At 34.3% G+C, this 20651-nt stretch overlaps 1 protein-coding gene across 1 annotated transcript; it reads left to right on the top strand.

Moving 5' to 3' along the window:
* The first annotated feature begins 576 nt into the window (after nt 1-576).
* Nucleotides 577-2061, top strand: LOC108484517 (DNA-directed RNA polymerases II, IV and V subunit 11). The gene is made up of 5 exons (XM_017788332.2): nt 577-725; nt 802-891; nt 1011-1089; nt 1201-1296; nt 1713-2061. Exons 1-5 carry the CDS (start codon nt 673-675, stop codon nt 1743-1745), a joined length of 351 nt encoding a protein of 116 aa, XP_017643821.1. The 5' UTR covers nt 577-672; the 3' UTR covers nt 1746-2061.
* Nucleotides 2062-20651: the final 18590 nt, after the last annotated feature.

Below are 20651 nucleotides of genomic sequence, written 5' to 3' on the forward strand. Positions count from 1 at the left end.
TTTCACTAGAAATGTGATGTTTAGTGGGTGGAGGATAGCTTGACAGTGATTCAGGGACTAGTGGAGGAGGAGGGACAGGTCACACTTCAAGTCAATTGAGGTCCATCAATACGGTGACAGAAGAGGCTAAAGATTCGATTATAGCTAGCAAAGTTAGATTGCTTCAGATTGAAGTGATTCAATACCAGTTTTGGGTATCAAAAGCGGTATATGGCATTTGGTGTGGATTGTGAGGGGAAAGAAAGGTTGTTTAATTCTTGTTTATTTAGATAATCGAGGGTCACGATTATTTTTGTTGTCTAACAACTTTTTAGAAATAAATGCATGCCAGTTTACAATAAAAAGTTATTTTATAAGTTTTTCTAGTTAAAAAAATTAAGAGTTATTTAATTCCAAGTCCCTCTTTTTTTCACCATTTAAGTTCTTCACTCTACCTATAACGTCACGTGGAACTATTTTTGTGAACCATAATGATAGACAAGATAAAAGTTTAGGTATCAAATTGGATAAATTAAAAATAGAGATATCACATTGAAAGGTTTTTTAAGGTAGAAGGGTAAATTCTGACATTATCCCTACTATTATAGGCATAGATAAATTATGATGGATGTTGGTAATATTTATATTTGATAAAGCCGGCGCTGAGGTTGCAGAGGAGAAGACGGTAAAGCCATGAACGCTCCCGACCGCTACGAGAGATTCGTCGTCCCTGAGGGGACTAAAAAGTAGGCTCTTTAATCCCTTCATCTCTTTCCCTAATTCCTCTCATATCTGTTACATATTCGTTGGTTGAAATTTTAGGGTTTCTTACGAGAGAGACACCAAAATTATAAATGCGGCGACCTTCACCATCGAGAGAGAAGACCACACTATTGGCAACATCCTTCGAATGTACGCAGCATACTATCTTCTTCCTTTCAAGTTTCCTCTCTTTTTTTGCTTATTTTGCTGGATTATCCTCCTAATTATTTTTTCTTTCCCCATTATTGTTAACGTTGATAAACAATCAGGCAATTGCACAGAGATGAGAATGTTTTGTTTGCTGGCTACAAGCTTCCTCACCCTCTGCAGTACAAAATCCTAGTTAGGGTTAGTCTTTTCTTTGTTAGATAGGACTAAATGCTATTAATCTTTGGATTTATGGTATGCGTTCCGGTTCCGGTTCCAGTTGGGTTTAACCAATTTGATGCAATTTCTTAGATCCACACGACCAGTCAGTCTTCTCCAATGCAAGCATATAATCAGGCTATCAATGACCTGGATAAGGAACTTGATCATCTGAAGAATGCATTTGAGGTGTTACATTTGTCCTTTTTTCTTCATAGCTTATTTAAATTTAATTTAGATTGGGGAAATTGCAGTCACAAAGCTTGATATAATCTAATATGGGATTTCTTGAAGAAATTCCGTGCTTGTAGCTCTGCCTCTCCAATTGACGATTTCTGATAAGTGTCATTTCCCATTGTAGACTAGTCTTCACTGCTTCTATGTAGCTCTACACATAAATTGAACCTGTGGCAAACTAGGATTATAATTCTTTCTGTCAGACGTCCACACACGCGGAAGCTTTCACATATCTAACAATTTATTTAAACAGTCAAAAAATATTTATTTAATATATTAAAGTTAAAAGTCATTCTCTGTTTTGATAGTCTTGGTGGGTGTCTGTATATTGAACTTCATCCTCACACTTGTTGTATTTCAATTTGTAGGTTGAGGTAGAAAAACATTCAAGGGACTTTTAATGCCTGTTTGAGGTGCTGTTACCTTTCCGGTGCCTTTTTGGTCTGATTTTAAAAAGAAAAGAACCGATATCTTTGAGACATTTTTCTTGTTTTTACTGATGTGATGCGGTAAAAGTTGCAATGCGTGCTATTGAGGCTTCTGTAAGGATAAACTGTTCTGAAGTCTGTCTCAAAGCTGTTCAAGAAACAAACCTTCTGCGTTTCTGTATTATGTTTTTCTACCAAGCTAACAGCCTGGTAAATGTTACTTATCTGCTATATAATTGTGCATTTGCCTGTGGTATTTGATAATTAAATAGTGCAGTATTTCATACTACCTGCGCATTTGTTTTGTTTTGTTTTTACATATATCATGGTTCTATTATGGAATGTATGTCTTTTGTAGTGGGTAGCGTTTCCATAAAAAATAATGTTTATGCTGTTAAAGGAGTTGTGAAATGGTCTGAATGTAGTTTAGTTGCTAAACTGTGGCATACTTATATCAAGGATGTTTTAAATTTCTGGACTGTGGCCAATGTTATTTCGAAATAGCAACTAAACTGCAACGAGCACTGTTTAGTTGTATGAAAATTATGATCTGGCCTGTCTACCAAAGTATCAGTGACTCAGTCATCATTCATTCTAAAGACACGACATTCTCAAGGATTCGACTTTAGCTTCTGCTCTTTTATCTTTGGAGCACCTTCACAACCTCCCTTTTGAACACACTGGCAATGTTGAAGTCTTTGAGCAGTAAAACAAAATCATTGCGAAGTTAAGCATTTCTTCAAACTTCAGATGAATGGATCTCAAGAGTTGAGAATATTATTGACTTGAATTTGCAGAAGTGCGTTTTGCAGAATGGATGTGAATGGATCTAGCTAGATGAATTTATTTTTGTTTTGCAGAGTGCATTTAGTTGTGTATGAAGATGTGGGTTTGAATATTTGAAGCTAATACCTAAAGGTGACAACCACGAAGAGTCGGCGGTATCCAAGAAGAAGACAATTCCGATGACCCATGTGAAAAACAATTTAAGTTTGGATGCTGTTTTAGTCTAAAATCATGAAACAGATGCATTTGAGAAGCTGCGGTAGCAGTATTCAATTATGTTTATCCATACTTTTTGGAAATGATTAGTAAAAGCTGCAATTACTCTCAAGCACATTTACGGTTCGGTTGTGTTTATCGTGATTACGAATTTGATGACTGTTATTAAGATTCATTATGACAAATATGATTAACAAGAAAAGTTGAAATCATAAAAGGAATGCATTTTGATAATTGGCGACCGGGTGTATCGTTACCGACCATTCTCTTCTATTCCTACAAATTTTACGTAGAATCCAATAAGTGGTTAAAGTCCTGTGTAGACACTTCAAAAACAATGTCCAATCCCTCTCCCAATATTGGAAACTATAAATATAAACCCACACTCCAACCCCGCTCCCCCAAAAAAAAAAAAATAAATAAATAAATAAAGGCTAAGACTTAGGGAACATTCTTTGATAATTTCCTATTGGCCGTGAAGCTTGCTAGTCGTCCATGTTACGTGATCATTGTGGTCTCAACCTAATCACTGGTAGTGTAATATCCCGTTTTTCAGTGATGTCGAAAATAGTGGTTTCGAGACAACAAATTTGATATGTGAAATGTTTTATGGTTTAGTCAATGTTTATGGAGTTACATTATCGTATTAAGTTTTATAAAAGAAATTTTAATGTTTTGCTTAGTAACATTTCGTAACCCTAATTCGGTAATGGAGACTAGTTAAGGGTGTTACATTTAGTGGTATTAGAGCTACAGTTTGATCGATTCTAGGACTAATATAGCGTATAATGGGTCTAGAATATACATGCCATATATACCCTGCGATAGTGTGACGCTTTTGATCCGTTCTAACATTGTATTTTCTTATAGATAAAAAATGTTGACCGAATCAAACCAAGCCGTAGTTAATGAAGCTGAGAGTAATGTTCAAGCTTCCAACTCGGAAGCAAGTTATAGTGCATCAATTCCGCAATCATTTGGTGATAAAATGAAAAGTGTATTTTCGATATGAGAATCAATGGTGCAATGAGTTTAAATGAGCGAACCCTGTGACTCTGCAACCTCCAACCCCTACAATGCCTCATTTAGTACCTCCATGTCCTCAAAACCCTATGTCTACAATAGTCCATTGCCTTTCGATAGATAAAATTCAGAAATGTGGAGCAGAATAGTTTAGAGGTTAAGTTGATGATGATCCTTCAAAAGCCTAGTTCTGGTTAGTAAATACGAAAAGAGTTTTCTCAGAATTGACGTGTACTCCAGAAGATTGTTTTAGATATACAATTTTGTTGTTGAAAGACGAGGCATATTCATGGTGGGATATTTTAACTACAATGACATCCAATGATCATATTAACTGGGACTTCTTTCAGACAAAATTCAAGAAGAAATATGTTAGTCGATTGTACCTTAACAAGGAAAAGAAAGAGTTTCTTGAGTTGAAAATGGGGAATCGATCTGTAGCTAAGTATGAACAGGAGTTTATGCAGTTAAGTATGCTCGTAATATCGTATCAAATGAAGAAGATATGTGCATTAGATTCGAAGATGGCTTGAACGATGAAATTCAGATGTCGATTGCAACATTGAAATTACGTGAATTTGTAAAACTCTCAGAATAAGCTCAAAAACTTGAAGAAATTTGTAAGAGTAAACGACAATCTGATTTGAGATCTGGAGATTTCAACAAACAAGGGTCATCTAAATCAGCTCAGACTTTTCAGTGAAAAAAGCTCAGAAATGATGCAAAACGGTCAACTTTTCCTTCAAAGTTTACTAGTAGAGATAGAACAAGATAGAGTAACTTGAAATCTATTAATTCACCAGCTACTAGTGTTGGTAGTGTGAGAAATGAGAAAAAAAGCATTCCAGTGAATGTCGATCTAAGTTAGGAACTTGTTTTCGATGTGGATCTCCTGATCATTTTCTCAGGGACTATCCAAAGCGTCATGGTGATTCAGGAAATCAATCTAGCAAGCCTGAAGCTACATCACAAAGAGGCAGAAGGCCGAGAACTGGTAGGAATGCTACTGCTGGTAGAAGAAAGGCTGGTGATACAACTGAACGATTTAAAGCTAGAGCACCTGCTAGAGTGTATACAATTAGAGCTTGAGAAGAATCTTCTACTTCGAATATTATTGCTGGTACTTTCTCTCTTTTTTATATTGATGTATATGCATTGATTAACCCCAGGAAAAACACACTCTTATATATGTACTGCATTAGTAGGCAAAAAGAAATTACTTGTTGTGTCAACTTAGTACAATGTTAAGGTAACAAATCAACTCGGTCAGTGTGTTTTAGTTAATCAGATTTGCAAATCATGTCCGCGAAAAGTTTGGGGTTATGACTTTCCTACAATTTGATGCTATTACCATTTGATGAATTTGATTTATTTTGGGAATGGACTGGTTGTCTGAACATGATGTGATGGTGAGTTTTTGAAGAAAACAAGTTAGTTTGAAACGTCAAAGTGGTGAATTTATTTGTATTAAGGCAAATGGGATCAATTGTGCGACAAACGTGATTTCGACAATTTTAGCTCATAAATTGATCAGAAAAAGGGTGTGAAGCTTATTTAGCTTATATTCTTAATTTTCTTTGTTTACATTTATTGGTCCAGACAAAACTAACATCTTTTTGCAATATCTTAGTCATCAAAGATGCTAAAATGGAAAAGTTTTTAACAAGACATCGATAATATCCCGCTAAGCCCAAAAAGCTACAAACCTCAGAAACATTCTTTGGAATTTTCCAATCAACAATCATAGATGTTTTATTCGGATCAACACGGATTCCATTAGTAGAAACTACATGACTCAGAAATCTAACTTCTCGCAACCAAAATTCACGTTTACTAAATTTTATGTATAATTGTTTTGTCGGGCAAAACTTGCAATACTATGTTCAAATGCTTAACATGATCTAACTCGTTCAACGAGTAAATCAAAATGTCGTCTATAAACACCACAACAAAATGATCCAAATATGGTTGAAACACCTGATTCATCAAACCCATGGATGGTGCATGTGTGTTAGTCAAACCAAATGGCATCACTAAAAATTCGTAATGACCGTATCGAGTTCTGAATGCAGTTTTAACTCAAAACTAATAATATTTGGATCACAAATCAATCTTTGAAAATACCGTAGATCCCTTTAACTGATCAAACAAGTCATCAATACGAGGTAACATGTATTTATTCTTGATAGTGACTCGATTCAACTACTGATAATCTATTCATAATCTCATTGACCCATCTTTCCTTTTCACAAATAGAACAGGGGTGACACACTCAACCAAATAAATCTGCGATCTAATAATTCTTGCAACTTTGCTTTCAACTCTTTCACCTCGGTAGGAGCCATTTTGTATGAAGTTATTGAAATTGGAGCTATTCCCAACACAAGTTCAATTACAAATTCAACTTCTCTAATCGGTAGTAATCCCAAAATTCTTTAGGGAAAAAATCAACATATTCTCTAACTATAGGTACTTGATCGATTTTTTATTCTGCCACTTTTTGAAACCCCATAAACCCAGCCTAAACGTTATTACAGAATCTCGAAAATCACATTGGCCATATTAATGGCACAGCAAATCATTTAACTATTTTCTCTTAAAAGTAGGTGTTGCTAAAAATGTAACTTATTTGAGAAAACCAAATTTTGTTTGAAATTTTTTATCTTTAGAAAATTGACGTTTTGATACTTTCCAAAAAACGCCGTACTTCAATTAAAATGTCGTAGCGGATAATTTGCACATCTAAAACTCGTTTGTCATTTTTGAAACGTAGAGTTAATATATGTCTCATAAAATATCAATTTTTTGAGTAGATAGTGTTAAGTTTCGAAAACAAAGTATTGAATTTTGAAAACATCTTTGTTGGGCCTTGTTTGACTTAGTTATGAAATATCCATCGTAAATTGTCAATTTCACAATCTTTTAAATGATAATTTTAAAACCTAAATCATGCAGAAAAATCCAAAACCAAAATAATCCAAAGTCCAAAAGAAAATTCGAAGCAAAAATTATAAAGTCCATAAAAGTACCAAAAAAAAGTATAAGTCCATAACCAAAAAAATCATATTTTCGAGAGCCTATCTGATGACTGAATCCGAGTCCTAACCATGAGGATTATTTGAAACAAACAAGTAATGTAGGTGAGCTTTAAATGGCTCAGTGTGAGATTAAGACAAATAAATTCACATACATATCAAATTATATATCAATTGCAACATATCAAACATTATTAAATTCATAGATTATAACACAGATACTTATGCATGATCATATCGATGCATATTAAAAAATAAGGCACATCTTATAAAAATTTCCTACTCATTTCCGCTACACACCAATACCGAGTTCCCCAGAACTCGTTCATCCAATAACACACCATTCGTGGACAAGCCACCACATAAATGCCAAAAACGACCACATAGCACATTATGGACAAGCCACCTCATAATTGTCGATAAACGGTCACATAATTGCAGATAAACTACCACATAATTGCAGATAAACTGCCACATATCTTCCTCCTTTAACAAATCCCACCCCATGCATATGATATGACCATTTTCTCATTTTAATCAATTCTCATTAATGTGACAGCCCAAAATTGACCCTAGTCGGAATGTGGTTTCGGGACCACAAAACCGAGGTGTAAAAATAATTTAAAATTTATTTTGATGCCTATAATATGTGTGACATTTTTGATGGTTCGATTTAGTGTTATAAAGGTGAATTTCACTAGAAAGGACCTAGTAGTAAACTTTGAAAGTATGATGGGGAAATGTGTGATGACTAGTTGAAAATGCATGCAAAATTAAGGGATTTGCATGTCAAATTCCCCAAAGATGGCATAGTGGCCGGCCATGACATGGTTTATGGGCAAAGAAAACATGTTGAAACATGTTTTGTTAATGCATGATGTATTAAATGATAAAAAAATTAATGATGTTGGATGAGAAATAAAAAAATGTGTGTGAGTGTGGCATTCCCCCCCCCCCATTGCCGTGCAAGTGAAAGAAGAACAAGAAAAAAATTGTTCATCCTTGTTCTTTCCTTTTTGGCCGAAAATACTAAGGGAGGAGATAGGAGTTTTGCTTCATGCTTGGTTTGGAAGAGAACAAGAAGGAGATTTGGCTATACTTGTATCAAGATTAAGGTATGTTTGAGGTTGTGTCATGAAGTTCATGCTTGTTTTGGTTGCTAACTTGATGTGCATGTTAGCCATGGTTCAAATCCTTGTTATGCCATGAAAATGGTATTTGGCCAAGGTTGATATTGTGTTAAAGCCATTGCATGCTAAATGTGAAGCTTGTTGATGATGCATGTAATGATGGATTGACTACTATTGAAATTTCTTTTAGTATTCTTGAGTAGGGCATTGAAATCTTTGTTTAACCATGACCGAAGTTGAAAGGGTATGGTTGTGATGTATTCGCCATGGTGCATTCATGAGCATGATTTATGCTTGTTACTTGAATGGTAAAAAATTTGTGTTTTAGATGGTTATGAACACCTTGAGATTCGCCATGCACCTATATGTGTATATGTTTGCACATGATGTTTTGGTTATGAAGTAAGTGATAAATATGTTTGCTTAAAGAAGAAAATGTTGAAGAATGGTTGTGAAATTGCAAGTACATTCGCCTAGTACACATATGATGTGAAAATCTTGGAATTTATTGTTGATTTGGTGCAAGTATGACTAAGTATAATCGGCCATATGAGTGCTTGATGCTATATTATAAGTATTGAGCTACAATATGTAAAGCATTAGCTAGTAAAATGTGTGCCATTCATGTGTGGTGTTAAACATGTAATTGGCCTCAACATCAACATGCATAATCGGCCATGAATGAGTGCCTAAGAGGTTGAGTTGTTCGGCCATGACTAAGCATGTTGAAGGCTTTGTGTGTTAAGTCGATTCATGAATTCCGTACTTATGTGACTTTAATGTCTAGTGAGTATATGTGGGCTAAGTGCCTTGAGTTCTTCTTTTCGATACTCAAATGATTGAATCAAATTATTTGTTAAATTAAGCTCAAGAGCAAAGGGGGACCAAATCCGATAAAGGGAAGGAAAAAGTAGTCGAATAGCCATCGGAATCGTTCGACAACATCCGAGGTAAGTTTTTGAGTATCGAAACTTAGATTTTGATTCAATTGAATGAAGTAATAAGCAATCGAAATTCTGCCCTTGTATATGGCCATTGAGCTGAAATGATATTTTTGTTAAGTGAATTGTGCATAAAAGTTTTGTTGTGAAAATGAAACAAAGATGTGCATGAATGTTCGAGTGATATCCGGGCTAAGCCCGAAGGCAATTGTGCCAATTGTGATATCCGGGCTAAGCCCGAAGGCAATTGTGCGAGCTATGATATCCGGGCTAAGCCCGAAGGCAATTGTGCGAGTTGTGATATACGGGTTAAGTCCCGAAGGCATTTGTGCGGGTTACCATAACCGGGCTATGTCCCGAAGGTGTTTTGAACGAGTAGCTATATCCGGATAAACTCCGAAGGTATGTGATTCGAAATTTATAAGCTGCTGGAAAATTTTCAGTTAATGCACTTGTGAAATTCCCAACAAGGTATGTTTTGTGTGTGCTTTGCACACTATGAGTAAGTGCGTTGAATATTCGCTCCAATGATAAACGAGCTATCGGCCTTAACTAAGCCGTTGTTTGTGTATGAAAATAAGAGTTGGGATTGTGAAGTAAGCATGTCTTTGAGAAATTGTGCATATGAATTATTGTTTAGCTACTTGAATGCTATGCTTTGGTTGTGTGTATATTATGGCTCAAACTTACTAAGCATAAATTGCTTACTCCGTTTCTTTGTTTCTCTGTTATAGATTTTGCTCGTTAGCGATCTGATTCGGGATCATAGAAGTTGAAGTCAACCACACTATCAAATCCCTTTTTGGTACTCCTTTAGTTGAGTTCGGATATGGCATGTATAGGACCACCCTCGGTTGTTTTAAGTACTTGTGATGTATATGTGTACGGCCATGCGAAAATGGTTCGTAAAAGTGGAGTATGGAATTTGACCATATGTGGTTTGTAATTATATTTGGTTTCATGATGTGATTATGGTTTGGAATGAGAGAGTTGGTCACATGATCAGCCATTGGAATGGCTAAATATGATCACATGTGGACCTAAGTATGACTAGACTATAGTTGGTCCATGGGAACTACAATATAGGTAAAGCCTACCTTAAAAACAGAGGCTGCCAGCTGCAGTGACGTGGATGTGAAAAATCACCAAAATTTGTAGGAATGGTGTTAAATAGTGAATAAATTATGTAATCGAACCTTGACGAGTCTATTTTCATATGAAAGTAACGAAATGATCATATGATCAGTATACCGAGAGATATTAAAGTTCTCGTGAGACAGGGCCGGAACGGTTTGTGGGTCCCCTATCGCGGCTTTGAAAATTTTCCATAAATTATCCAGAATGAATTAGAAGTCATGCCTTATATGTGCAGATTCCTTTTTGAGTCTAGTTTCATTGGAAACAAACGGTATCAGTATTGAAACCCTGTACAGAGAGATATTTAAGTTGTAACGCGCGAAGGTCAGTGTAGTCGACCCCTGTAACATGGGCGACTTTAACTAATAAACTGTACCAATTGGCCCGACCAAAAATTCTAGAAATAAATCCATGGATGGATATATGAGTCTAAATTCAGGTAAAATTTACGGAATCAGTTTCCGAGTTGTGAAACTCGAGATATGCTTTTTAAGGCGACAGCGACGCAGTTTTCCAGCTTGCCTGGGAATGTCAAATTGGTCGGTGCCATAAGTGGTTTTGGCTTGTTAACCCCTCGTGTCCGACACCGGCAACGGTCTCGGGTTCGGGGTGTTACAATTAACATGTTGTAAACATGCTTTACACATAGGATCACATATCACAAGGTCATATTCATATTTTCATAATCGCATAACGGAATCATAGCGATAACACACAAGACATACATCATATTTCATGAGAATGAGATCTACACATATATCAATATCACATTTATGCAATTTGCACAAAAATCACAATCACATAATATCAACATATCACACAATATACTTTTCATGAATAACGGATAGGGTCACTTACTTGGGTTTCTCCTTGATGGGGTTTTCAACCCTCTTTATGAGTACTTAGAGTACCCATGCATAAACAGTTAATAACATACTAATATAATACAAATAATACCCATAACATGAAATTAGTTAAAGATCCCACACCTTAATATAGATCAAAACTGTACGCTCCCTTTATAGAGGTCTCGCTTAGATTTTGTCCCAATCACAAATCTAACCACACTTTTATCTCTTTTTGGCCATGACCTAACAAAAAACAAGTGCTTTAATACAAAATCTAATATTGGAAATCTCACCAATACTTACCCTTAATTCGAACACTCAGATTCGTTACTCTCACGATGCCACACTATTAGTTTCTTGGAGGGTTGTTGTTCAGTCCTTCATATCACATGGAGATTGAAAGTTAATATCAAGAAACAATTATAGTTGAGTCATTATTTGAGAATGAGGGAAAAATAAGGGAAAGATGATGGTTCTATCACTTTGCATAACTTACACTACTAGATAGCACAAAGAAGTAGAAGATAAATCCCAAAAAAAGGTTCGAAGGTTTAACGATCTACAAGGGATCATGTGATCAGTGAGATTCGTACACAAATGGAGTGAAAAAAATTAAAGGATGAGTTAATTGGAAGAGATAGGTGAAAAAAATTAAAAAAAGAGAGGAAATTAGGAGAAAATCCCAAATCCCGATGATAACTGGCATCGACGATGACGAAAATGGCGTGGTCTGGCGATATTTCATGGCGGTGAGGGCGAGGGGAAGGGTGGTGATTGGAGGAAAAGAGGGAGAGATGAGGGGTGTAGACAGTGGTGAGATGGTGGTACAACTAAGGCTCACTATGGAGGAATGGAAACAAAGATGAAGGGAAATGGTTTGTGGTTGCCAAAATAAAGAAAATGATGGAGGAAAAAAAGATGAAAATAGAAAAAGGAAGGAAGTAAGGGTGGTGGACAATTTGGGAGGCCTTTGGAGTGGTCAACACATTTGTTTAGGCAAGAAAAGAGTGTAAGGAAAGAGAGGAAACAAATGAGCAAAAAGGGGGATGTGTCTCACAACTTATGACAAGTTTGACTTGCTAAAGGAAGAAATGAGCCCTCCACATACGGCAACAAAGGGGGTGGATAGTCGACATCTATTGTACTAATGGAAATTGTGTAAAAATAAAAATAAAAAAATGGAGCAAGGGGATTTGAACTAAGGACCTCTAGGATATAGTTAAGTAGCTTTCTACCACTAAGCCACTACACTTCGTTGTTTTCACTATTGTGTAATTAATTTAAAACATAGGAGATGACAATAACATTATTGTACAATTAATTGAAAAGTGGGATGTGACAACAATGAGGTGTGGTAAGCTTGGTCAATAGTGACCAGGTTTAATGAATAATAGCAAATAGGCAAAATAAGAAGTTTTGACAAGGGAGGGAGACATGGAGTGAGAAGGCGATCATGTTACCTTAACATATGGTAAGTTTGACTCATAAAGAGGGAAAGGAATCGTCCTAAACGTGGTAACAATAGGGAGGACAACAAGAAAGTTATGCACATGGAAATTATGTTAAAAATTAAATAATAAGATGAGAATAATAAGACTTAAACTTAAGACCACTATGATAGTTTAGGAGCACTTAACCATTTGAGCACTTAAACATAGGAATATATTTGCTGAGGTTTAAGACAAAATTGCACCACATAGAAAATAATGTAAAAGAAGGGATTCGAACACAAGTCATCAAGGATAGCTCCGCCACTACTCAACCACTATACTTGATATCTATTAATATTAAAAGATCATCTAAAGTAAATAAATAAAATTTGGGCGACCACTCTTTCATTTCATTAACCCAATTTCTACTAACCTGATTTTTGGGATGTGATATTTTCAGATCAAGAATATAAACTAAATAAGTTTCACACATTTTTCTGATCAATTTATGGGTTGAAATTTCCAAAATCAAGTTTTTCGCACAATCGGTCCCATCTGCCTTAACAAATTAATTCACCACTCGGACATTTCAAACTAACTTGTTTTCTTCGACAACTCACCATTGCATCAAGTTCAAACAACCAATCTATTCCCAAAATATGATCAAATTCATCAAATGGTAATAGCATCAAATTAGTAGGAAAGTCATAACCTCGAACTTTCCGCGGACATGATTTGTAAATCTAATTAACTAAAACACACTGACCAAGTTAATTTGTTACCTTAATATTGTACTCAGTTGACACAACAAGTAATTTCTTTTTGTCTACTAATGTAGTGAATATATAAGAGTGTGTTGACATAGGGTCAATCAATGCATATACATCAAAAAAAAAAAAGAAGAAGAAAAAGTACCAACAATAACATTCGGAGTAAAAGCTTCTTCTCGAGCTCTAATTATGAACACTCTAGCAACTGCTCTAGCTTTAGATTGTTCAATTGTATCACCAGCCTTTCCTCGACCAGCAGTAGCATTTCTACCATTTCTCGGCTTCCTGCCTCTCTGTGATATAGCTTTAGGATTGCTAGATTGATTTCCCGAATCACCATGACGCTTTGGACAGTCCCTGAGAAAATTGTCATGAGATACACACCGAAAACAAGTTCCTAACTTAGATCAACATTCACCGAAATGTTTTTTTTTTTTTGCATTCCTCACAAATAGTCTTCTCAATATTTCTCACATTACTAACACTAGCAATCAGTGAATTAACAAATTTCAAGTTACTATGTCTTATTCTATCTTTACCAGTAAACTTTAAAGGAGCAGTTGATCGATTTGCATCATTTTTTAACTTCTTTGATGGAAAAGTATGAGCTGATTTAAATGACCCTCTTTGTTGAAATCTTAAGATCTCAAATTAGACTGTCATTTAATCTTGTAGATTTCTTCAATTTTTTAATCTCGTTTTGAGAGTTCTACAAATTCATGTAATTTCAATGCTGAAACTGACATCCGAATTTCATCATTCAAGCCATCTTTGAATCTAATCTACATATCTTCTTCATTTGATATGATATTACGAGCATACTTGCTTATTGCATAAACTCTCATTCATACTCAGCTACAGACCGATTTTGTAATAGCCCGGTTTTAGCTAAATTGTAATAGTGGTTTCATAACCAAAAATTCGATGTTAGAAAATTATTTTAATATTATTTTATGTGTTTACAGCATGATTTTATGTATGTGTGAAAATTTCGTTAGCTAATTTTATCGTTTAATAGCTCAATTTGAGAAAAATGACTAAATCACGTAAAATGTAAAAGTTGCATTCTACTTGTTTAAAGTGCTTAATTGCTATGGATTATTGAATGAAAGGTCCTTATGATGTTATTAAACCATTGATAGTGGAATTTGACATAGATGGCCTAATATTAAGTGATTTTATATGTTTATTATAAAGGTTAAAATGGTAATTAGGTTATTAAGTTAATATTAATTAAAAACAAAAGAAAATATGTTTCATAATCATCTTCCACCATTGGAATTACAAACTGAAGAAGCCATTAGAATCCATTAGGGTTAGGCACTTTGAGGGATCAATTGGTATGTGATTTCAGCTCGATTTTTTATGATTTTTACGTTTTTGAGATTGTTGCTTTGTATTCTATCTAGACCATGCCTTAATTTTTGAAGCTTTTAATGATTTTATGAAGTTCCATTGATGAATACTTGATTTTTTGAATGTTTGATGATGAAAAATGAATATTTTTTTATAGTTACACAAGTTTTGTTAAGTGATTTTAGCTAAAAATGCATTTTAGGGATTAAATTGTGAAAAGTGTAAATTGAGTGGATGAAATGTGAAATAAATGAAAGTTTTGGGCTGCTAGTGACTTATATGAAATTCGACCGAGCATGAATCTTGTTGAATATTGTGAATTTTGTGTATTTGTAAAATAAGGACTAAATTATAAAAATGTGGAACTTTAGGGGCTAAAGTGTAAAAATGGCCAAATATGTGTTGTGGAATGAATTGAATGATTTGATGAATAAATGAGTTAATTTTGAATGTATATAGATCAAGAACGAAAGAAATTAGATTTAGATCGGGGAAAATCAAAGGTTATTGAATAGTCGATCCATTCCGTTTATCCCGAATACAAGGTAAGTTCATGTGCAAATAAATGTCTTTAAATTGAATTATATATGTTTAATTGTCATTGAACTGCTATGAATGTTGAATGATCAAATGCGAGTAAGAATCGACAGGGTTACAATATTCGAAAGTCCCATAGAACCTTAGGAATAGTATAGGATACGAATGTCATGACATTAGGATTAACGAGATGTGATTATGTGTAAGACCATGTCTGGGACATTGGAATCATTATATGATTACGTGTAAGACCATGTCTAGGACATTGGCATCATTAGTTGATTTCGTGTAAGACCATAGCTGGGATATTGGCATCGGTATGTGATAACATGTAAGACCATATCTAGGATATGTCATTGTACGAGCTATATGTGATTTTCGAGTATCCTTAACAATTCCAAAAGGTTCAACGGGCAAAGTCAAGTCGAGAAAGAATGTGTGAATGAGTTAAGTGACTCAGGTACGTACGAGATTCATACAAGTATTGAAAAGAGAAGTATTTGATGAATTCACTCATGATATTGAATATGCATACATTGGGAAAGGTTTGTGAGCTTATATGTGTTTACTTATAGTTTGCCTATTGAAAGAAATAATCTTGATTCATGTGGTAATTTTATTTGTATATGGATTACTAAGATTTTAAAGCTTACTTTGTGTGTTCTTTCCCTGTTTTATAGATAACTGAAGCTAGCTCAAACTCGGGTATCATCAGGAACACCGTCACACTATCAATCAACTTGTTGGTATTTTTGGTGCTTTGTAAATTTGGTATATGGCATGTATAGGCTAGCGCTATGATGATATGTTTTGAGATATGATAGTAGCCAATGAGATTTGGCTCATAAATGATGTAAATATTGGTGTGTATTTGGCCATTTTGGTTGGCTTATTATGTGAGTTTGGTAAGTGAAACATGATGTATATAAATGGCCTTGTGTTTTGGCATGTTTGTCATGGATGTTGTGATGATTAATTGGTATGATTTAAGGTTTAAAATAGATGTTAAAATGATGAGAAAAGTGCATAGAGAAGATAGATGAAATTGTTGGTAATGGTATATTGTTTTAGTATGTTTTGGTTGCCTATAAATGTATTGAAATGGTATGAAATGATGTGGTTTTGGTTTGCTTGAGGAGGGTGAGAAATGTGGCTTAAGTCGAGCCTATTTGCACCCAACATGGTTAAGCACACGGACGTGTGACTCGACCGTGTGTCTACTGTAACTTAATTAAACAAGGTAGTGACTTACACGGCTTAGACACACTGGCGTGTCTACTGGCCGTGTGTGACAATGGGCTGGGACATGGGCGTGTGGTTGGTCGTGTGCCCAAGTCAGTATACCCTTCAGATTTCACATGGCCAAGGCACACGGGCGTGTCTCCGGCCATGTGATGCAAGTCAGTATGTATGCCCTGTTTTCACACGGCTTGTGACACGGGTGTGTCTGGTAGCCGTGTGAGGCACACGGCCTGTTCACACAGCCGTGTGATCCCTGTATGCATGAAAATTTTATAAGTTTCCCAAAGTTTTCAAATGTTATCGGTTTAGTACCAAATCTCTTCCAGGCATGTTTTAAGGTCTCGTAGATGTAACAACTTGGTTTAGACCCTAGTCAGAATAGTGGTTTTGAGACCACAAATCTGAGTTAAAAAAATATTTTTATATTATTTTCTATGTTTACAGTATGTGTGGTTAAGCATGTGTGAAAGTTTCGTATGAAAATTTGATCGTTTGTGTGCTCAATTTGATAAAAAGACTAAATCGTAGAAAATGCAAAAGTTGTGTGCTACATGAATAAGTGCCGAATTGCTATGTCTCTTTAAACGAGAAGTCCTTATGTTGTTAATATGCCATTTACATGGTAAGTGAACAATAATGGCCTTAATGTTAATGTTTTATATGTTTATTAATCATGGATAAAATGGTAATTGATGTATTATTATGAATTAAAGAAAAAAAAGTCATAATATGCATTACTCTTTGTTCATCAACCGAAAATAGAAGAAAAAGAAAAGAAAAGGAGCCATTTAGGGTTCGGCAAGCTTAAACATCAATTAGGTATGTGTTTTTGATCGGTTTTCAATAATTTTTACGTTTTTGAGATTGTTGCTTAGTAATCTATCAAGCCCATGTCTCAATTACTAAATTTGATTATGATTTTAAGATGTTTCATTGTTGATAATATGAGTTTTATGAAGTTTGATAATAGAAAATGAAAGATATGTGTTGGATTAATATGTTTTGTATTTGGATTTTTTATGAAATTGAGTGTTTTGGGCTAATTTGTGAAAAGAGAAATTGAGGGGCTAAAATGTGAAATAAATAAAATATGTGGGCTTATATGAGCTAAGGGAAAATTTTACTAAGCATGTGTATATGGAAATTTTTATATTTTGTGATTTTTGTAATTAAGTACTAAAGTGACAAAATGTGAAAATGTGAGGGCTAATCTGTAAAATGCCCTAAATATGTGTTTATGGATTGATTTGAATGAATGTGAGATTGAATAAGTCATATTTGAATGTGTTTAGATCAAGAACAAAAGAAAACAGGATTAGATCGGGGGAAAATGAAAGTAGTTGAATAGCCGTTCATTTTCGTTCATTCTTGTACGTGGTAAGTTGATATACAAATAAATGTGTTAAATTGAATTATTATTCCTTATATGATATTTGAATTGTGGTGAATGGATTTGAGAGCTGAAAATATGAAATCTGAGAAAGTTCCTGTAACACCCCTAACCCATATCCGTCATCGGAGGGGTAAGGAATATTACCAAATAAGTACGAAAATTCATTGGGCAATACTCAGGTAATTTCCGATAGCATACCATTGAATTCGAATTTCGTTTATACACTATGCAAAACAATCTTCTCAATTTAAATAGTACCTTAATTCATTCCTAAGTTTAATTCACATCAAAACATTTAAAACATTAATCGATTATCATCCACACATACACATTAATTTTGTGGAGCGCATATAATAACTTAACAAGCCATTTTCGCATGGCTATACATATATACATCACCAAAAAGATACGTAATTAACATCAAAAGTCAATCCTATACATGCCATTATCAAGGTTCATTTACAAGAGTACCGAAAGGTTTAGATAGTGTGGACGACTTCGACTTTGGATCTCCCGAGTCCGATAGTTCACGAACAAAATCTATAAAACAGGGAATGAAGGCAAAAAGAGTAAGCATTTCGATGCTTAGTAAGTCTTAAGTAATGAAATCATTTATAACTAAAGCATAGCATTCATAAGGCTCATCATCTTTCTGACTAAATGTAGTCATGATTAAATATACCCCTATTGTTCATACATGTCATCTTAAATTTTTCCTTAAACACGAATTCGTATGTAGATAATCTCTTTTTACCCAACTAACCTCATAATTATGCCGAATACATCTAATTCAATTACAAGGCTAAATAAATGCAAATACGCAAAAATCACATACTTATGTTACTTCACACTTCAACCCATATACTTACATGCTCATAGTCAATCTTAACTTAATTTCAATGTATATACGGTGCATACCTGATCATCTTAGAGTTGTAAGCCCATCAATAGAAATTATTACATCGCACATTTCCAACCCAATTACCTTCGAGATTTAGCCCGGATGTAACAACCAGCACAAATGCCTTCGGGTCTTAACCCGGAAATAGCAACCAGCATGAATGCCTTCGGGACTTAACCCGGAAATAGCAACCAGCACGAATGCCTTCGGGACTTAACCCGGGAATAACAACCAGCACGAATGCCTTCGGGACTTAACCCGGAAATAACAACCAGCATGAATGCCTTCGGGACTTAACCCGGATATAATCCTCAATTGTCATGCACAAAATATATTTATATTATAAATCATTAACAATTTATTTACATTGTTAGATCACAAACACAACATAATTATCCATCATTCCATTTTCGGCTCAACAGCTCATACAAATAACACGATTTCGTTTCGCTACTCTACATGATTTTCTATAACCATTCGACTACAAGCCGATGCACTACCCATTTATTTCAATATGTAAATCAAGAGAAACCATCAGGTCACAATTTATTTATTGTGCTATATATATAAATATATAACATTTTTTAATCAAATCATAAGCTAAGTTCCAGTACTCAAAGACTTACCTCGGATTTATTTGAACAACTGCGGATAGGCTACTCGATTGCTTTCTCTTTTCCCTTATTCGAAATTGCCCCCCTATGCTCTTGAGCTTTAATTCAACAAATTTTAAACTAATCATTAATCGACTATTCAAATATTATTTTCAGAATATAATACATATATATTCGACTTTCACACATACAGATTATAGTAAGCTTATAAGAAAACATTAAGCAACTCCTTAACAAATTTTTTATCAATGATTACCTCATAATCACAAATTCACAATAAGCTGTCTTCCTGAGCAACAGTCACTAAATTATTTATAACTGGAGCTACGAAACTCCAAATCAATTTCTGTAAAATTTCCCTGAAAATAGACTCATATATATTTTATCCATAAAATTTTCAGAATTTTTAGTTTGTCCAATCAATGCCAGATTTTTCTTAAAGTTTCCCTTGTTTCACTGTTTGACTAATCTGACCACTCTTCACTACGAAATAAATTTCTCATTGTACAGAATTCAAAACATGTCCTTGTTTATTTCATTTGAAACTAGACTAATTAAGGAGTCTAAACATATAAATTTCATCATTTTACTATTTTTATACGTTTTATAGTGATTTTATAAAAACAGAATAGGGGATCTAGAAGTCATTTTGACTCTGTCCCACATTACTTCAATTATCTCATTATTGGAAATTTTTTTGCTTTTATAGTTTCTTTTATAAGAAACTAGACTCATCAAGCTTTAATTACATAATTTATTCAGCTTCTAACTCAACTCCCACAATTTATAGTGATTTTTCCAAAATCACTTTACTGCTGCTGTCCTAAAGAGATTATTGCCAATTCACTCTTTCACACATTCTTTGTATACATATTATTTAATTATTTATCAACCTAGATATTATTAGCTAAATAGATCAATTGTACATATATACCGCCAAGACCATACCTAATAATTTTACTTATACATAACATTACTCAAATTCTTCGAAATCATACTAACAAAAATATCATGTACTATGCCGAACCTTTAGGAAATCAAGCACCTAATTTATCCATTTCAAAACACCTAATCGGCATTTGTTCAAGACATTAAGCAAAGTCTATGTTCGGCTATTACACATATGAGTATTAGAAATTATAGTTTTTAACAAGATCAACTTCTTTCATCAACAATCTCTTCATCAAAACTTAAAGATAAAAATCAAATTCCTTCCTTATCTACCATAACCGAATGTTCAATTCAACCATCCAAATTCAAAGTTTTGGCATGGGCTAAGTAAGTAGCATGATGAGTAACCTAAAACAAACTAGAATTTCAAAAATCTAACTTGATTTACTAACCTGCCTTAGGTTTCAAATGGCCGAATATTTGCTCCCCTTTTCTCCCTTTTGGTTCGGCTAAGAAGAACAAAGTTAAGACTTTGTTTTCTTCCCATTCTTTCTATTATTCTTTTCATTTTATTCATCTATACTATAACATATAAAGCCATTAACTAATAATTAATACATATTTTTATA

The sequence above is a fragment of the Gossypium arboreum genome, chromosome 5, assembly GCF_025698485.1.
Source record: "Gossypium arboreum isolate Shixiya-1 chromosome 5, ASM2569848v2, whole genome shotgun sequence".
In the NCBI taxonomy this organism is placed as follows: Eukaryota; Viridiplantae; Streptophyta; class Magnoliopsida; order Malvales; family Malvaceae; genus Gossypium; species Gossypium arboreum.

Coding starts and splice junctions, on each gene's coding strand:
- LOC108484517 (XM_017788332.2), top strand. CDS start 673: ATGAACGCTCCCGACCGCTACGAGAGATTCGTCGTCCCTGAGGGGACT. Junction 892..1,010: donor ATTGGCAACATCCTTCGAAT/GTACGCAGCATA, acceptor ATAAACAATCAG/GCAATTGCACAGAGATGAGA. Junction 1,090..1,200: donor AGTACAAAATCCTAGTTAGG/GTTAGTCTTTTC, acceptor GCAATTTCTTAG/ATCCACACGACCAGTCAGTC.